The following is a 15,311-nucleotide window of genomic DNA, read 5'->3' on the forward strand; positions in this document are numbered from 1 at the left end:
GAGCTGGTGCACTTAACCACTAAGCCACGGGGCCGGCCCCTAGTTTTTGTTTTTTAATCATCAAAAATACTATCATTGGGGCTGGCCCCATAGTGTAGTGGTTGAGTTGGGCACATTCCGCTTTGGCGGCCAGGGTGGTTCGGATCCCGGGTGTGGACCTATACCACTTGTCAGCCATGCTGTGGTGGCAACCCACATATAAAGTAGAGGAAGATTGGCACAGACATTAGCTCAGGACTAATCTTCCTCAGCAAAACAAATAAACAAAAAACCTATCATTAAAATTTGAATTTCTATGATTTTTCTAAGGTTGAGCTTCTCTTCATATCTTTAATAGTTATTTGTATCTTTCCTATAGATTATCTGCTTATATACTTTCCCCAGTTTTCCACTGAGGTGTTCATCTTTTTCTCACTGATTTATAAGTGCCTTTATATATATCAAGGGTAGTAATTCTTTGCCCAGTTTGTGATTGGTTTTTAAATGCTGTTTATAGTTTCCTTCTTTTTTTCTGTATAGAAATTTGAATTTTTGATTTAGACAGTCTTTTTTTTTTCCGAATCAAACTATACCACTGTTCTTTTTTTTGTGTGTGTGAGGAAGATCAGCCCTGAGCTAACATCCGTGCTAATCCTCCTCTTTTTGCTGAGGAAGACTGGCTCTGAGCTAACATCTATTGCCAATCCTCCTCCTTTTTTCCCCCAAAGCCCCAGTAGATAGTTGCATGTCATAGTTGCACATCCTTCTAGTTGCTGACAGTCTTTTTCTTTTTGACTTCTGGGCTCCATGTCACGCTTGGTGGAACGGTCTTCTCTATCCCAAAATCAGTGAAATAATCTACATTTTCTTCTAGTACTTTAGTGGTTTTATTTCATTATGATTTGCCAACAGTGCTGGTGTTGGGGCTTTAACACTCCTAACGAAACAGACTGGAAAAAAACCCAACAGACTTTCCGTTCAAATAGACTTGGGTTCAAATCTCAGTCCTTACATACTTGTTCTGTGACTTTGGAAATGTTACTTAAAGCCCCAGTTTTTTCATCTGAAAAATGGGGATAATGGCCATCTCCCAGGGTTATTGTGGGGATTAAATGACACAATGTATGTAAAATGCCTAGTAAATTTTTAGCTCTCGATAAAGAGTAGTTATTATTGGCATTACCATCATTCTCCCAGCTTTGACTCCTTTGTCCCTAGAAACTGATACCTTTCACTCTTTTCATTGTTCATGTTTTCATTCAATAAACTCATATTGTGCGTCTGCTTTGTGCTTACTTCTGTATTAAGGGCTGGTTATATGAAGTTGAATAAGACATAGTTCGTGCCCCTAAAGAGTTCATAGTCATCGGGAAGAGAGACAAACAGATGAACAGTCATAATTATAAAACAATGCAATCAGCCGATAAAGTGGAGAGTATTGTGGGGAGTGGTAAGGGAAGACTTCCTGGAGGAGATGCTGTCCAAGAAGAGATTTTGTTTGAAGGCCAGAGGTGAGAGAACAGCATGTGCAGGAACCACAAGCAATTCCATGTAATTGGAACATCTAGGACCAGGGAGGTCAACCAGTCTCCAGAGAGAGGAAGAGACTGGTGGGGAGAAGCCTGTGTGAGTCAGCTTGGAGAACTCAAACCTCACCCTGCAGGACAAATGGAAAAGAGTTTCTGAAGGATTTTAGCAGAGGTCAGATTTACCAAGGTCACATTTACATTTCCCATAGCTCATTGGATGGGGTGGGGTGGAGAGATGGATTTGTGGAGCTAAGAGTGGAGGCTGGATGAACAGCAGTCCTAGGGAAACAGATGGGCAAATTAGATAAATATATAGGAGATAGGGCTGTATTGGTGGAGTGGGGTGGGGTAAAGGAGTAGGAGAATAACAGCAGGTGCCCAACAAGCATTTGTTGAAAGGATGGTTCACAGTATCTAATTTCTGTAGATAGTGGTGCTATTATCTAAGAAAGAATGGGAGGAACAGTTTTGGCAGGGGGGAGAAAGTGAATAATTAAGACATGTTTTTGAAACAGTTTAGAGATGCATACGGAACAGCTGCCCAGAGACAGCACTCAGGCAGGTGGATCTAAGAGGAGGGAGGGAAGGACTGAAATTTGTCAAGTGGCAGTCACAACCTTGTGAGAGGGTGAGATTCTGCAAGGGAGGTAACTGGATGGGTAGGTAACCAGCCAGGATTCCCCAAGCCCTCAGCGCCAGGCGGGGTCTGAGCGAGGTTGCCAGTGGCGGGTTCACGGCGGCAGGGGGCGCACTCGCACTGGAGCACGTGGAGCATCCCATAGCCTTGGGATGCTAAGGCAGCTCCCAGAACGTGCTAGGGAGACCAACCCGAATCCGGGGGACACCGAGGGTCCTCTGAGGTCGGGGCTAGTGCCTCGGATCGGGGAGATGCAGCGGGGCACCTGAATCTCCAGAGCCCGCCCTCCATTCCCCTGTCCTGGCAGTTCCTCGGGGCAGGTCCAGCTCGCTGATCAGCCTGGGCGTCCGGACCCTTCCTGACCCCACGCGCTCTCCCGTAGGCCTGACTTGTGCTCACAGCTCGGCGCTGCCCCCAGCGTCACCCTGCAGAGAGGGCCCCTACCTAAAGGAGACTTCCGGGGTGGCCCTTTCCTAAACGGGGTGAGGTGGCGCATGACAGTGGGTATGGGGTGGTCAACTGAGGCAGGGAGCACCAAGATGACCGGTCCTGGTGGGGGGGTCCCCGAGGGCACCAAGGAGAGCGGGAATGGGATGAGGGGGTAACAGTCTGGATGGGGCACCAGAGGAGACACCGTCATAGGGGACAAAGAAGCCCCAAACTCCCACCTGAGGATCCCCGAGGAACACCTTCCAGGGACCGAGCAGATGGCACTCAGGAGAGGGGTCAGTGAATCCGGAGAGCAGGGAAGAGGCACACCACGCCTGGACAGGGGTCCGGGGATCCGGGATGTGCAGACAGCGCCTGGATGGGGGACACTGGGGACAGGAGAGCGAGGAATCAGAACACAAAGCCCGAGGCAGCCGGGATGGCAGCGCTGCGTGGGGAGGCGGCGGTAGCAGAGAGACCCACGCGGAGCCAGAACATCGGGGAGTGGTGCCCAGAGCAGAGCGGAGGCTGGGGCCTGTGTAGCGCGCCGGAGGAGAGCTGAGTGCGGGAGCCGAGCTGGGTGCGCGAGGAGGCCGGGCGCGCAGCAGTGGAAGTCCGGGGGGGGGGCCCCGAAAAGCCGAGCCGGGGATTCAAACCAGGGGCAGGGCTTCGGGGTGAGGCTCTGGAGAGGCGATGGGGCAATACTCCCGGGGGTTCCCACCCCGGCCGCGACTCCAGTTTAAGGCGGCAGAGCTGAAGCTCGGCCCCACACTGTCCCCAGCCACCCCCCCCCCCCCAGCTCTCTTGTTTGTCTTCAAGTCCGGCCGGAACCGGCTTCGGCTCGCTGCCGGGCGGGCGGGTAGTGATTGGTCAACGCCTGTTTCCAGCCCCCACTCAGCCAATCAGTGCGCAGCAGTGTTTTCATCTTCGGGTCGGAATAAAAGGGCTTGAATAAAAGGGGGCAGACAAGGCACCGGCTGGGTCCGATACACACCAGTAGGAGCCAGGTGAGTAGGTTCTGGGAGTCTGGGCCCTGGGCAAGGGTGCGGTGGGCAGAAGGCGCACGAGTGGGGACGGAGGGAGATGTGTGAATATGAGACCGGATGGATGAGGAGCTACCAGGGAAGAGATGACGAAGAGAGGAGAGAGCTAGAGGATGGAGGGACGGGGGTCCACTTCCATGGAAACGGGCTAATTGCCGAGGAAACGGCCTGGGATGGGGGTCGCGCGTGTGGCTCGCGCCGCCGGTTTGAACCGGCTTCGCCTCTCCCATGCGGGGTTCGCGTGGCCGCAGCGCCTAGCGACCTAGACAGCGGCCAATGGCGCGGCAGTTCCTGTGCCGCTGGGCCAATGAGCGAGTCTTGGGCGGGTCGTTCCGGAGCTGGGTGAGCTGATCTTGTGGTTGAAGGAACCGGCTCTGGGAAAGGGTCTCGAGTGCGGGTGGGAGGGCGCCTGTTAGGGTCCCAGGACAGTGGCAGCCCTCAGGTATGCCCCTGCCCAGGTATCCGCACCTCCAGCCGCCTCCCCTGTCAGCCCCCAAGCTGTGTCAATCTTGCTGGGAGCCAGGACTAATTCCACGTCCCTGAGCATGCGTTAGTCCCATCCTGCTTCCATGCCTCAGTTTACCTTTGAGTGAGCTGAGGGAGAAGTCGCCCTGCCTGGACGGGGCGGCTCTCCCGTAGCCGAGGGCAGACGTACGAGCCAGCCGCGGAGAGGGTGGCCCAGGTGCGGGGCAGGGCTGGGGCTTCCTTCTCTGCTCGCACTACAGCCGGGGTCGCGGAGGGGTGACGAGTTCCGCGCGCTGCGGCAGCGGCCGGGGGTGGCTGCATGGGCTGGGCAGGGCCGGGCGCTGACGCCTAGGTCTGTGCGCAGGTGGCTGCAGAGCGGGAGCCGGGCCGCCGCGCCGCACCATGGCGCCCACCCTGGCCACTGCCCATCGGCGCCGCTGGTGGATGGCCTGCACGGCCGTGCTGGAAAACCTCCTCTTCTCGGCAGTCCTCCTGGGCTGGGGCTCGCTGCTTATCATGCTCAAGTCGGAAGGCTTTTACTCCTACCTGTGTACTGAGCCAGGTAAGACGGGCGCCTCGGGCTCGGGGTGGTTCCTGGAGTGGGGGCTTTGGGAGAGGGCGGGATGGCGGTGAAGACCTAGCCAGCAATACCACCTCACTACGCAGCTTCTCCCCATTAGCAGAAGGCCCATTTGATCCTCACCCAGCTCTGCTGGGTACGTATCATTGTCCCGGTTTTGTGCATGAAGAAACCGAGGCTCAGACAGATCTTCTGACTTATGCAAGGCCACACAACTGGGGACTGTGATAGATCCAGAACCCCCGAGTCCAGAATGTTCTTTCCACCACCTGGGAACATTGCTGGGCTCCTCTCCTCCCAGGGCCTGGCACATCACTTGCCTTGCAGTAAACATGTTGCTGCCTGACTGTCAGAAAGAGGAACTCCTGACTTAGTGGCTGGGGTGCAGCAAGAGAGAGGAAGTGGTTTGGCCTCCACCCCATGGAAGGTTCTTCTAGAATCTAGATGTTTTTTAGGCCGTTATGGGGTCTCTTAAGGGTTTGCTGGATACGATTTCTTGTATATTTTTGCTGCTTTATGATTTTGCAAAGGACATTTCCTCCCGCAGGCCTTAAGAACATGTTGGTGGCCTTCCACCCCCCATGGTGGGGGAGGGGAAGAGAGGCAAGGGGGGTATTTATGGAAATGATACTAGGTCTGTCCTCTCCCTTTGCCACACCATTGGTGTTGCTGAATACAGACTGAGGATGCTTGTCTACAAGAAATCTAACCCCCACCCCTACCTTCACACGCCCCAACCCCATTTGAGGCTCCTAATTGCTGCAGGTCAGTAGGTGCAGCCCAACAGTGGGATCCAAGTGGCTCCCAACCTCTACCCTCCTACCCTGCTTCCTAGGCAACCTTCATAGGAAATGTTTCCCTCTGCCCTCTCGCTGTCCCCAACAGTGGCTACCTAATAGTTGAACTCAGTAATGTCTCCCCTCAGTGCCGTTGTCAGTCAGCCCCTGCCCAAGTCCCCTTAGAAGGAGAGAGCCCAAGTTTGACCCCTCGAATCACACCACCAGCGTGATTTTTCTTCCTAGAGTTCTAACTTTGGGGGAAGGGAAAGCTTTGGACCAGCTCATGCTGCCTGTAACCCTGTGTAGAATCTTCCATGTTTCCCTTCTCTGATCTTCCCAGGAGATTCCTGAGTGTTCCAGTCTCTAGAGAAGCTTCCCTGGAGAGGTTAAGGGCAGGAAAAAGGGAGGAGATACAGAGGCCACCTGAGGGAAGGCAGAGAGTATATCATTTATAACCTTTAGCCTTTAGCTACTGAGAAACGTTTCCTAATAGCCTAAGGGTTCTTGGCAGACCTTTCCCCACATCAGCAAGAAATCTTGGGAGATGGGAGAGTCATTCAGACCTTGTTCCTTGAACAGGCTTTCTGCTTTGCCTAACAGATGTTGGGAGATTAATGAGTCTCTGGAAGGAACAGGTTAGAGTGTTTGGCTCCTCCTCTCCCTCCCTCTCTCGTCTCAGATCGTGACCCTTGCTGCTTGCTTCCTGATGGGCTCTTTCAGGCTGCACAGAGGGTGTAAAAAACAGAAAGAAACGTCGTCATCCTCAGATGAAGCTTTTAGCATCTCATCCAGACTGGAGGACTATTATCATCTATACATATATATATATATTTTTTAGACCCACTGTGGTGTCAGATTCTAGGATTTTTCCCCAGTTTGTCCACTGATTTAATTTATTTTATGATATTGGCACCACTGGGACTGGTCACTTCATTCCTGCCTCAACCTTGGCTTCCTCCTTCATTTGAGTGGGAGGAGTCCCAGAGATTGTGCCGACGCAGTGCTGAGTCGGTGTTGAAGCCCTTGAGAGGCTTGATGGTCCTTCCTATAAACCAAAGTGAAGGTGAAGGGTCAAGATTGTGGGTTGAACATCAACTTCTTATCCCGTGCCTTTGCTCCTGCCTCTAATTTTGGTTTCTCTGACTATCTGGCAAACTGCTGACCCAGCATCCTCGCCAGGCAAGCCTGCTGATTCTACACAGCTTATCAGTCTGGCCTCCCTGTTCCTTGCTTCTTGAAGTCTGTGTAGCCTGTTGCTTTTTAGGGCCAGGAATCGCCGTGCCTTGCCTAACTGGGAGTGCCTAGAGGGTTTAGGATCAAGGTTTCTGCTTAGGTCTAATATTCTCAAACTGAACCGCAGAGAAGCAGTTAGACCATTTATTCAGCTTATTGAATTAGACTTGTGAAAAGCTGACCAGTCTACAGCTGATTGAGATGCAAATTTGTCAAGTTTTTGTTGCTTTTAGGACTCATGCTTTGGTTTGTTCTCTAAAGAAAATTTGCCTGAACCTGTTCAAACGTTCTCAGAACTCTTTCTTGGGATTCCGGCCAGAATCTGGCCACAGACATGGTGTTGGGTTCCAGCTTGGTGAGGTGGGAGAAGGCAAGAAAGAGCCCATTTCCCTGTAGCCCCTCACTCTTTGCCTTGCCCACCAGACAGTCAGGACTTTTGACAGGGGCTGGACATTCGGGCTTTGCCTCTGCAGTCCCCCTGGTGTGGACAGGAGACCCACTGGGATCCCAGCCTGGGAAGAACGGGGCTTTCCCAGTACTGTATCCTTTTGGCCTCTGGATGGCCACTGTAACCACCCACGCCTGACCTCTTTCTGCATTTTCTCTGTTGTCCGGTGGCCCACTTAGACAGGTCAGCTCAGGGGACCGATGCTACCTGTGGATGTTTAATCTCTTTCATCCAACCTACAGCTTCCCTAGACATTTACTGAGGTGCTGTGCCGAGGGTGCTGAGGGAGTCTGCAGTCTGCCAGCGTCAAACGAGTCATCACACACAGACTTATATAATTCCAGGTGGTGGTCGGGACTCCAATAGAGAGGCAGGTGCCAGGAGCGACAGTGACACTGGGGATCTGGTTCATCTTGGGTGGGAGGACTTCTTTGATATTTGGGCAGAAGTGTTGAGCGTGGGGAGGGGTGAGGTGGGAGAGGAAAGGGCAAGGGGAGGAGAGAAAGGACTGGCGAGGCAGGAGATGACTGGAGAGGTGGAAAGAGGCCTGGGAGGCCACATGGGGAGATTGGATTTTATTCTCAAGGCAGGAAGAAACGATGGAGGCCAAGGAGGGCGGTGATCAGATTCACCTATTAAATTCTTATGAATTGTTGAGAGCTTGCCACGTGCTGGGCGTTGGGTGGGGTGGGGGCTATGAAGGTGGGAGATGTGGCCTCTGCCCGAGGAAGTCACAGTCCAGTCCAGCCATGGATGCCAAGGCAGACCCCAGTTCTGTGCTCTTGACCACTGCAGTCACTCTGCCTGTGGTGGCAGGGGAGATGCACCCCTCACTGAAACAAGCAGGAAGCTGGGCCCTGAGGCCCTGATTGGGCAGAGGGGCTGCCGTCACCCAGGGAAGCAGGGCCAGGCCTCGTTCCCACCAGGCTGGGCCAAGGCTGCAGATGTGGACAGGAGATATTTCCAGCTGCTTCGAGACCCTCCCTTTGTGTGATCTCCTCCTGCATCCAAAGGACAGTGGTTGAAAACCCACGCTTTCACTTCATATTGCTGTGAATATGACTTTTCACCTTCTCCCCCCGTTTATTTTGGATTAAAAAAAAAATTCTGTAGTAACGGGTAAGAAAGTCTAAAGATTGGTGCCCACAGCCTCAGGATGTGTCACAGAGAGGAGCTGGCGCCCCTGGCCCTCCCCGCCGACCCTGCCTTCCTCCTCCCATTTCATGACCTTATTTCTCTCCCCAACATCCACTGGTCCCGTGTGGCTTCTTGGGTCCCTTTAAGGCCCTGCCCAGTTTGGGTTGGCTTTCAGGGACCTCATGAGAGGGTGTTAGGGGCAGTCCCATTCTCACTAGGTGACATTAAGGGCCACCTGGTGTTGCTCCAACACTGTGACAGCCTTATGCCGCCTCCGTTCTCGCAGCATTTCCTCTGAAACGCCTCTAACCCGGGTGGTGCAGCCTCAGCACAGCCTGAGGCTTAAAGCAGGAGCTTCAGGGTCTGACAGGCTGGACTCAAGGCCAGCTTCCCTGTGTACCATCTATGAGACTCGGGGCAGCTGACCTGCTCTGAGACTCCTGGTATCCTGTGTGGAATATGGGGTGCGGGTGGGAGGGCGCTAAGTGACACAGGAACAAATGCATTGAACTCAGCAGCCAGCACACACAGGCACTCTGACCACAACGGGGGGCTCGGCCCTCGCCTACCCGGGATGGCTCTCTGACTGCCTGTGTCCTGCCTCTTGTTTGCCCTGTGTCTGAGACTGACCTCTCACTTACATCCCCCCTGCTGGACTGAGATGCTGCTTCCTGTTGCCGGATAGACTAAGGATTTGAGAGCGACAGGAGATCCTGGGGCAGGGACAGGCAGCGCAGGGAGGGCCAGGGGCCTGTGCCGGGGGACGGGGACTGTCAGAGAGCAGCCAGTGAGAGAAAGCGGGTGCTCAGGGGTTTAGAGGGGCCTCCAGCCAGGTGCCCCTTTGCTCTCTCAAGCATCACCTGGCCAGCTATTCTGGAGGCTCTCTGCTCCCTTTGTTTCCGTGGGGTGGGGGGAGCCTCTTCTTTGACCTAGGGGTGTCAGGGGAGCCTGAGTGGGGTCATAGCACCCCCTTTTCTCCCCTGCTTTCTCTGTAAAGGTTTTGTGTGTGAGTCTTCTGTGAGTGGGCCCACACAGTGCAGGCATTGTTCTGGCTTCCCTGCCCCTGGGTCTCCTCCTAAGCAGCCGGACGCCTGTTCTTGGCACACTCTGGCCACACCAATTCATCACCTGTCTTCTTGGTTCACCTTCCCTGGCTGGGCTGGGCCACTCTGGCCACCCACTGTGGAGGTGTCTGTTTAATAAACAGGTGCAGGTGAGGCGCAGAGCAAGCTGGGCTGGGGTGAGGGCTAAGCTCTAGGCCGGGAGCAGAGGGGCACCCTGGGAGCCGGGCACTTCCTGGGTGCTTGTCTGTTTGTGTCTGTCTGGCCCACACTGGCCCAGCTGGGGACCTGGGTGTGACTGTTTGGGCATCTGCTGGATTTGTGATCATCCATGTGGGCTGTTTACTGCCAACAAAGCTTCTGGGCTCCCCGAAGGTTTAGTTCCCTCTGGGAGCCAGAACACTCTTGCACTGCTCCATGGACAGACAGGAGAAGCCATGCAGACTCCCCAGCCCCCGGCTCATCTGTTGCTGGACATCACTGCCTGGAGGCAGGAGGGCAGAGGGCTAGGTGGCCCTATTGGCAGGGATTTGTTTAAGGAGAGAAGGCTGGTGGCCTGAAGTGAAAGGTCCCTGCTCCTGTGTGTAGTGGCTCCAGGATAAAAGATGAGAGGGACAGATATCCTTCCCTCTATCTGACCTCTCTCATGAGCCCCCCTGTCTAGTTACAGGGGTGACCAGATCTCTAAACGATTCAAGATGTTTCTGCCCGCATCCCCACTTAGAGCAAATCGGAGAGACTGCCTTGGGTACATTGCCTTGGGATTTTGTCTTCTCTCTCAGTGAGTACAGTCATGGATTTCGGGGTCCAGCTGCGGTCCCCTCTGGGGAAACTGGGGGCAGGATGCCCTGGTGCTTCTACTCATAGGCACTGCTGCCTCGCCCCCTCACTCCCTGTCCAGCTCTGGCTCCCTGCTTGCAGCAGCAGACCTTGCAGCTCTCCAAGCCCTATTTTGTGTCTCCTAATGGGCTCCAGACCCTGCATGGCCACAATCAGGTCTCAGAAGCCAGCGATCCTGGACCCCGGGGCGTCCTCCCCACCCCTCCACTCTGTTGCACTCGTGCTGGCTGGCTCATATCTGCACACCAACTTGGAAATGGCTGTTGCTGTGCAGAGACCCTGTCCTTCCACTTCACGTCCAGTTCCTGTTGCTGCTGGCACAGCTGACACCTGAAATCAGTGCCAACCTGTGAAGCAGCTCTGCCTTTCCAGAAGCTGCCCCACAGTGGATGAGCAGTTCAGGCCTGCCGGCTAAGGCAGTGTGTGCGACAGTTCCGAGCTGGCTCCTGATGGGCTCAGATGACCCTGTTTGTCATGTGTTTTGGCTGCCTGGGTAGTGGGTCCTCTTTTGGAAAACAGAGAAAGCGGTGGGGTTGGGGGTGGGAATCTGACTTGTTAGGTTTTCTTTCTGTGGCTTCAGCAAGTTAACATTTCGGCTGTAATCTCCTTAAGTCCCCTCTGTCTTCAACCTGATCCCATATGTCCTATTTCCTTTCTTCTCTTTTGATCCTTTTGGCCGCCGTGATTCTATTCTGTTGTTTTCATTCATTCAGTAAACAACGACACAGGTGGTTGTGGTTGAGGTGCCAGGGACACCGGTGACTAGAACACAGACCCTGCCCTTCAGTGCTCCCAGCCCAGACTAGACATGAATTTATGCTATCACACAGTTATGGACCTCTGCTCCCAGTTACTACGTCTGGCTCTGCTGCCAGCTAGTTGCATCATCACCCCCGTCCTGAGCCCCCAATAATAGTAATAATAATAATAGCAATAACAATAACTCTTAGCTATTATTTATGGAGCACTTTCTATGCCTGTGTGAACTCTAGAATTTTATCTGGTTTTTCTCATTTATCTTCCCCAAAACTGTAGGAGGTAGATACTGTTATTATATTATGCCCATTTTACAGATAAAGAAATTGAGATAGAGTGAGATTAAGTCATTTCTCCAAGGTTATACAAATAGTAAATGGAGGAGCCAGCACTGGAACCCACACCTCGTCCTCCATCAGTGTGCCCCTGGCAGGGCTTGTTGGGCAGAAGTTGGCATATGACATAATTCACCCAAAGTGCATCCTTTTCTGTGACCTTGGGGGCAGCCCTGAGAGGCCTGGGCAGGCCTTTGCAGACCTCAGCTTTACAGCCTTGGCGCCAGAGGGCCGCAGTCGGGAGGCATGCAGTTATCTGAAGAGAGGTATTTCCTTGAGTCTCCTGGTGTGACCCCGCGTCTAATCAGAGGCTGCTCCTCTTTCTGCAGGATTAGTCAGCATCTCTTAACTAGCAGTCCCAGAGAGGAGAGAGTTCCTCAGCTGCATTCCCAGCAGCCTGTCCCCCACCCTTCCGCCCTCGGCTGCCACAGCACTTTTTCCTATTTCTGTTGTCTTACTGCTGGGTGGACCTTGGAGGGGGCCATTAAGGGCTGGGATTACAGCATGGGTATGGTCACAGGGAACAGGAACATGATGACCCCAGCAAGAAAAATAAGTAAGGTGCATCTCAACAAGTGAAAGCAAATAACTTTGGACTATTAAGAAAAAAAAACCTTTTCTCAAGGGGTTCTGCGACACAGTGTATGTGGTGGTTAAAGCTATGAAAGTATCAGGGAAGGAGGTGGCGTATGGACTGTATGTTTGAGAAGTCTGCTTTGCACTCACTCTTCCTCAAACTGACCAAGGAGACCCAGGGTATTACAGCGAGACCTGCAGCTTGTCCTTCCCAGGGGGACTGGGGTCGGCCTTCTGTGTACTGGCTGTAGCCTGTTTCCATGGACAGAGCTGCCGAGCAGGGTCTAGCCAGCCTGGGACCCCACAGCCAAGGCTGGGTTCTGAGGCCTGCTATTCTAGGGTACAGGTTACTCTAGAATGGGAATCCCAACCTGGGGCTCATGTGCTTCAAGGGACACATGAAGCCCCTGAAATTGTGGGTAAGATGTTGTATGCATTTTTTGGGACACAGGAGCATGGCTTTCTTTATTGGGTTTGCCAAAGTGTCTGTGACCCTGAAAAATGTTGAGAACCTCTGCATTATTGCTCCAGGGGACTTGGGCCAGATAGACATCCAGGCCTGCTGTGGGGTAGCCTGAGCCCTCAAAGGGCCTAAAGCCAGTCCTGCCATTCCCAGTGGGGTGACTCTGCCCCTCTGATCTTTGGGAATCCCTGCCATGACCCTGTGATCTGGGTTCCCTCCCTCTACACACACAGAGAATGTCACCAACGGCACAGTCGGGGGCACAGCAGAGCCGGAGCATGAGGAGGTGAGCTGGATGAATGGCTGGCTCAGCTGCAAGGCCCAGGACGAGATGCTAAACTTGGCCTTCACCGTGGGCTCCTTCCTGCTCAGTGCCATCACCCTGCCCCTGGGCATTGTCATGGACAAGTACGGACCAAGGAAGCTCAGGCTGCTGGGCAGGTCAGTGCAGGGTTGGGGGGCAGGCAGATGGACCCCTGGGCTGTGTTCCCTCCTCTAGGGAATCCTGGTACCTGCTCTTAGGTGCACTGTGGAGCTCCCTAAATGCCTGCCCAGAAGCAGCTTCCTACTCCATCTGCCTCCAAATCAGTAGGTACTGTGATGCTTGCAATGTGCCAGTACTGCATAAAGAAGGCACAGGGATGGGCCGGCCTGGTGGCATAGTGGTTAAGTTTGTGTGCTCCGCTTTGGCGGCCTGGGGTTCGCGCATCCGGATCCCAGCACAGACCTACACACCGCTCATTAAGCCATGCTATGGCGGCGTCCCACATACAAAATAGAGGAAGTTTGGCACAGATATTAGCTCAGGGATAATCTTCCTCAAGCAAAAAGAGGAATATTGGCAAGAGATGTTAGCTCAGGGCCAATCTTCCTCACCAAAAAAAGAAAGAAAGAAAAAAAAAGGCACAGGGCCCCAGGCCTGCCTGGAGTTGCTTATCATTAAAAACACTGGTTTCCACAGTCTTTCTGACCTTCCACCTCCATCAGAAAAAAGAAATTTTGAACACTTACTACCAATATAAGCACATGGAATTATCCATGATATACACATATGCCATTCTGAATGTTTTATGTGCTTTATGATTCATGTACAAAAAATATAATTTAAAGTGACTGAGATAGGGCCGGCCCCGTGGCTTAGCGGTTAAGTGCGTGCGCTCCTCTGCTGGCGGCCCGGGTTCGGATCCCGGGTGCGCACCGATGCACCGCTTCTCCGGCCATGCTGAGGCCGCGTCCCACGTACAGCAACTAGAAGGATGTGCAGCTATGACATACAACTATCTACTGGGGCTTTGGGGAAAAAAAATAATAAATAAAATTATAAAAAAATAAAGTGACTGAGATTAAAAATTATAAAATAGAAGTCCTAATATTTTTCCCCACCCCTGGCACCCTAGTGGATCATTTTGTGCCCTGGGGTGTGTGTCCCTGGTCTGTAAAGCTCCAGTCTGCCAGACTCAGGGTCAGTCCATCAAGCAGCTGGCCCTCTCAGTCCCATGGGGAATGGCCATCTTTTTTTTTATATATATAATTTTTTATTTATTTATTCTTCCCCCAAAGCCCCAGTAGATAGTTGTATGTCATAGCTGCACATCCTTCTAGTTGCTGTATGTGGGACGCGGCCTCAGCGTGGCCAGAGAAGCGGTGCGTTGGTGCGCGCCCGGGATCCAAACCCGGGCCACCAGCAGCGGAGCACGCGCACTTAACTGCTAAGCCACGGGGCCGGCCCCTCACAGTGTGGTTCTGTCCCTCTCCTGGCTGAGCAGGCCGGGAGAATGGATTGTACCCGCTCTCACTGCAGAGCCTTGGCCCTCTCCGGTCTGGGGATGGGAGGGGCAGTGCAGTGTGGTGTTGACCACGTCTGGCTTCAGGGCTTGAATTCCAGCTGAGCCACCTACCAACTAGGAGACCTTGGAGAAATTAGTTCCTGTTTTGTTTTGTTTTGTTTTATTTTCCTCATCAGTAAAATGGGGCCAATTATAAACCTTAGAATTATTGTTAAATTAATTGCAATAATGTATGTAAATTTTCTGAAAGTACCTGACACGTAGTAAATACTCCCCAATAATAACAACAGGATTAACAATAACAGTAGTAATAAATAAGGTACTATTTCTGCTTGTTTTTAGTGCTTGCTTCGCTGTCTCCTGCTTGCTGATTGCATATGGAGCAAGTAACCCAAACTGTAAGTATGCTTTTCCTCCACTCTTTTATCAGGGACTGGGGAGAGAGTGCCAGAGGTGCGCGCAGGCCCGCCTGCTCAGGAGGCTGTGCCAGGCCTGGTGCTCCCTGCTTAAGTTGGAAGAGACACCTGTTAGGCTTTTACCCAGTTCCTTATCTCAGATGGGTGGCTGAGTAAGTCAGCAATCGCACCAGACAGACATCTGAGAGAAGCTCCCAGGGTGTGTGAGACTCTCGTCTCATTGCCAAGCCAGGCCAGTCCCCAGTGGCCTCATTGATGCCAGCTTGAGAGACGAGTTCTAAGGACCAGGCCAGCTGCAGGGGTGTGCAGAAGTTGCGTCCTCTCAGGCAGCCCAGGCCAGCACTTTATAGATGGCTTAGGACCCACCTAGTCCCCAACCCCGTTCACGTGGAGCTGTTGCTTCACAAGGACTTTCAGAACAAATACCAAAATAGGACTTGAGTTTCACCAGAATCTCAGCCTGGCTCACCTACTGATTTGGGGTAGTTGTATTTCTGGTTTTGGTGAAGCAGCAGCTTTTTTTTTTTTTTGTGAGGAAGATCAGCCCTGAGCTAACATCCGTGCTAATCCTCCTCTTTTTGCTGAGGAAGACCGGCCCTGAGCCAACATCTGTTGCCAATCCTCCTCCTTTTGTTTTTTTCCCTTTTTCTCCCTAAAGCCTCGGTAGATAGTTGTATGTCATAGTTGTACATCCCTCTAGTTGCTGTTTGTGGGACGCTGCCTCAGCATGGCCAGACAAGCAGTGCGTCAGTGCACGCCCGGGATCCGAACCTGGGCCGCCGATAGTGGAGCATACGCACTTAACCGCTAAGCCACGG

The 15,311-nt window shown here is 52.9% G+C and overlaps 1 protein-coding gene across 2 annotated transcripts in view; it reads left to right on the forward strand.

The window, feature by feature from the left end:
* The first annotated feature begins 3,486 nt into the window (after positions 1-3,486).
* Positions 3,487-15,311, forward strand: part of SLC43A2 (solute carrier family 43 member 2) — a 37,647-nt gene continuing 25,822 nt past the window's right edge. Inside the window, exons 1-4 of one of the 2 annotated variants that reach the window (XM_058560135.1) lie at positions 3,487-3,581; positions 4,447-4,644; positions 12,524-12,731; positions 14,420-14,475. In XM_058560135.1, the coding sequence (XP_058416118.1) occupies positions 4,485-4,644; positions 12,524-12,731; positions 14,420-14,475 (424 nt within the window). In that variant the 5' untranslated portion in view covers positions 3,487-3,581; positions 4,447-4,484. Of the gene's footprint in view, positions 3,582-3,625; positions 4,060-4,446; positions 4,645-12,523; positions 12,732-14,419; positions 14,476-15,311 lie in introns of those variants that run through there. The other variant, XM_058560136.1, reaches the window with a different exon arrangement.

This window comes from Diceros bicornis, chromosome 18, assembly GCF_020826845.1.
Source record: "Diceros bicornis minor isolate mBicDic1 chromosome 18, mDicBic1.mat.cur, whole genome shotgun sequence".
Classification (NCBI taxonomy): domain Eukaryota; kingdom Metazoa; phylum Chordata; class Mammalia; order Perissodactyla; family Rhinocerotidae; genus Diceros; species Diceros bicornis.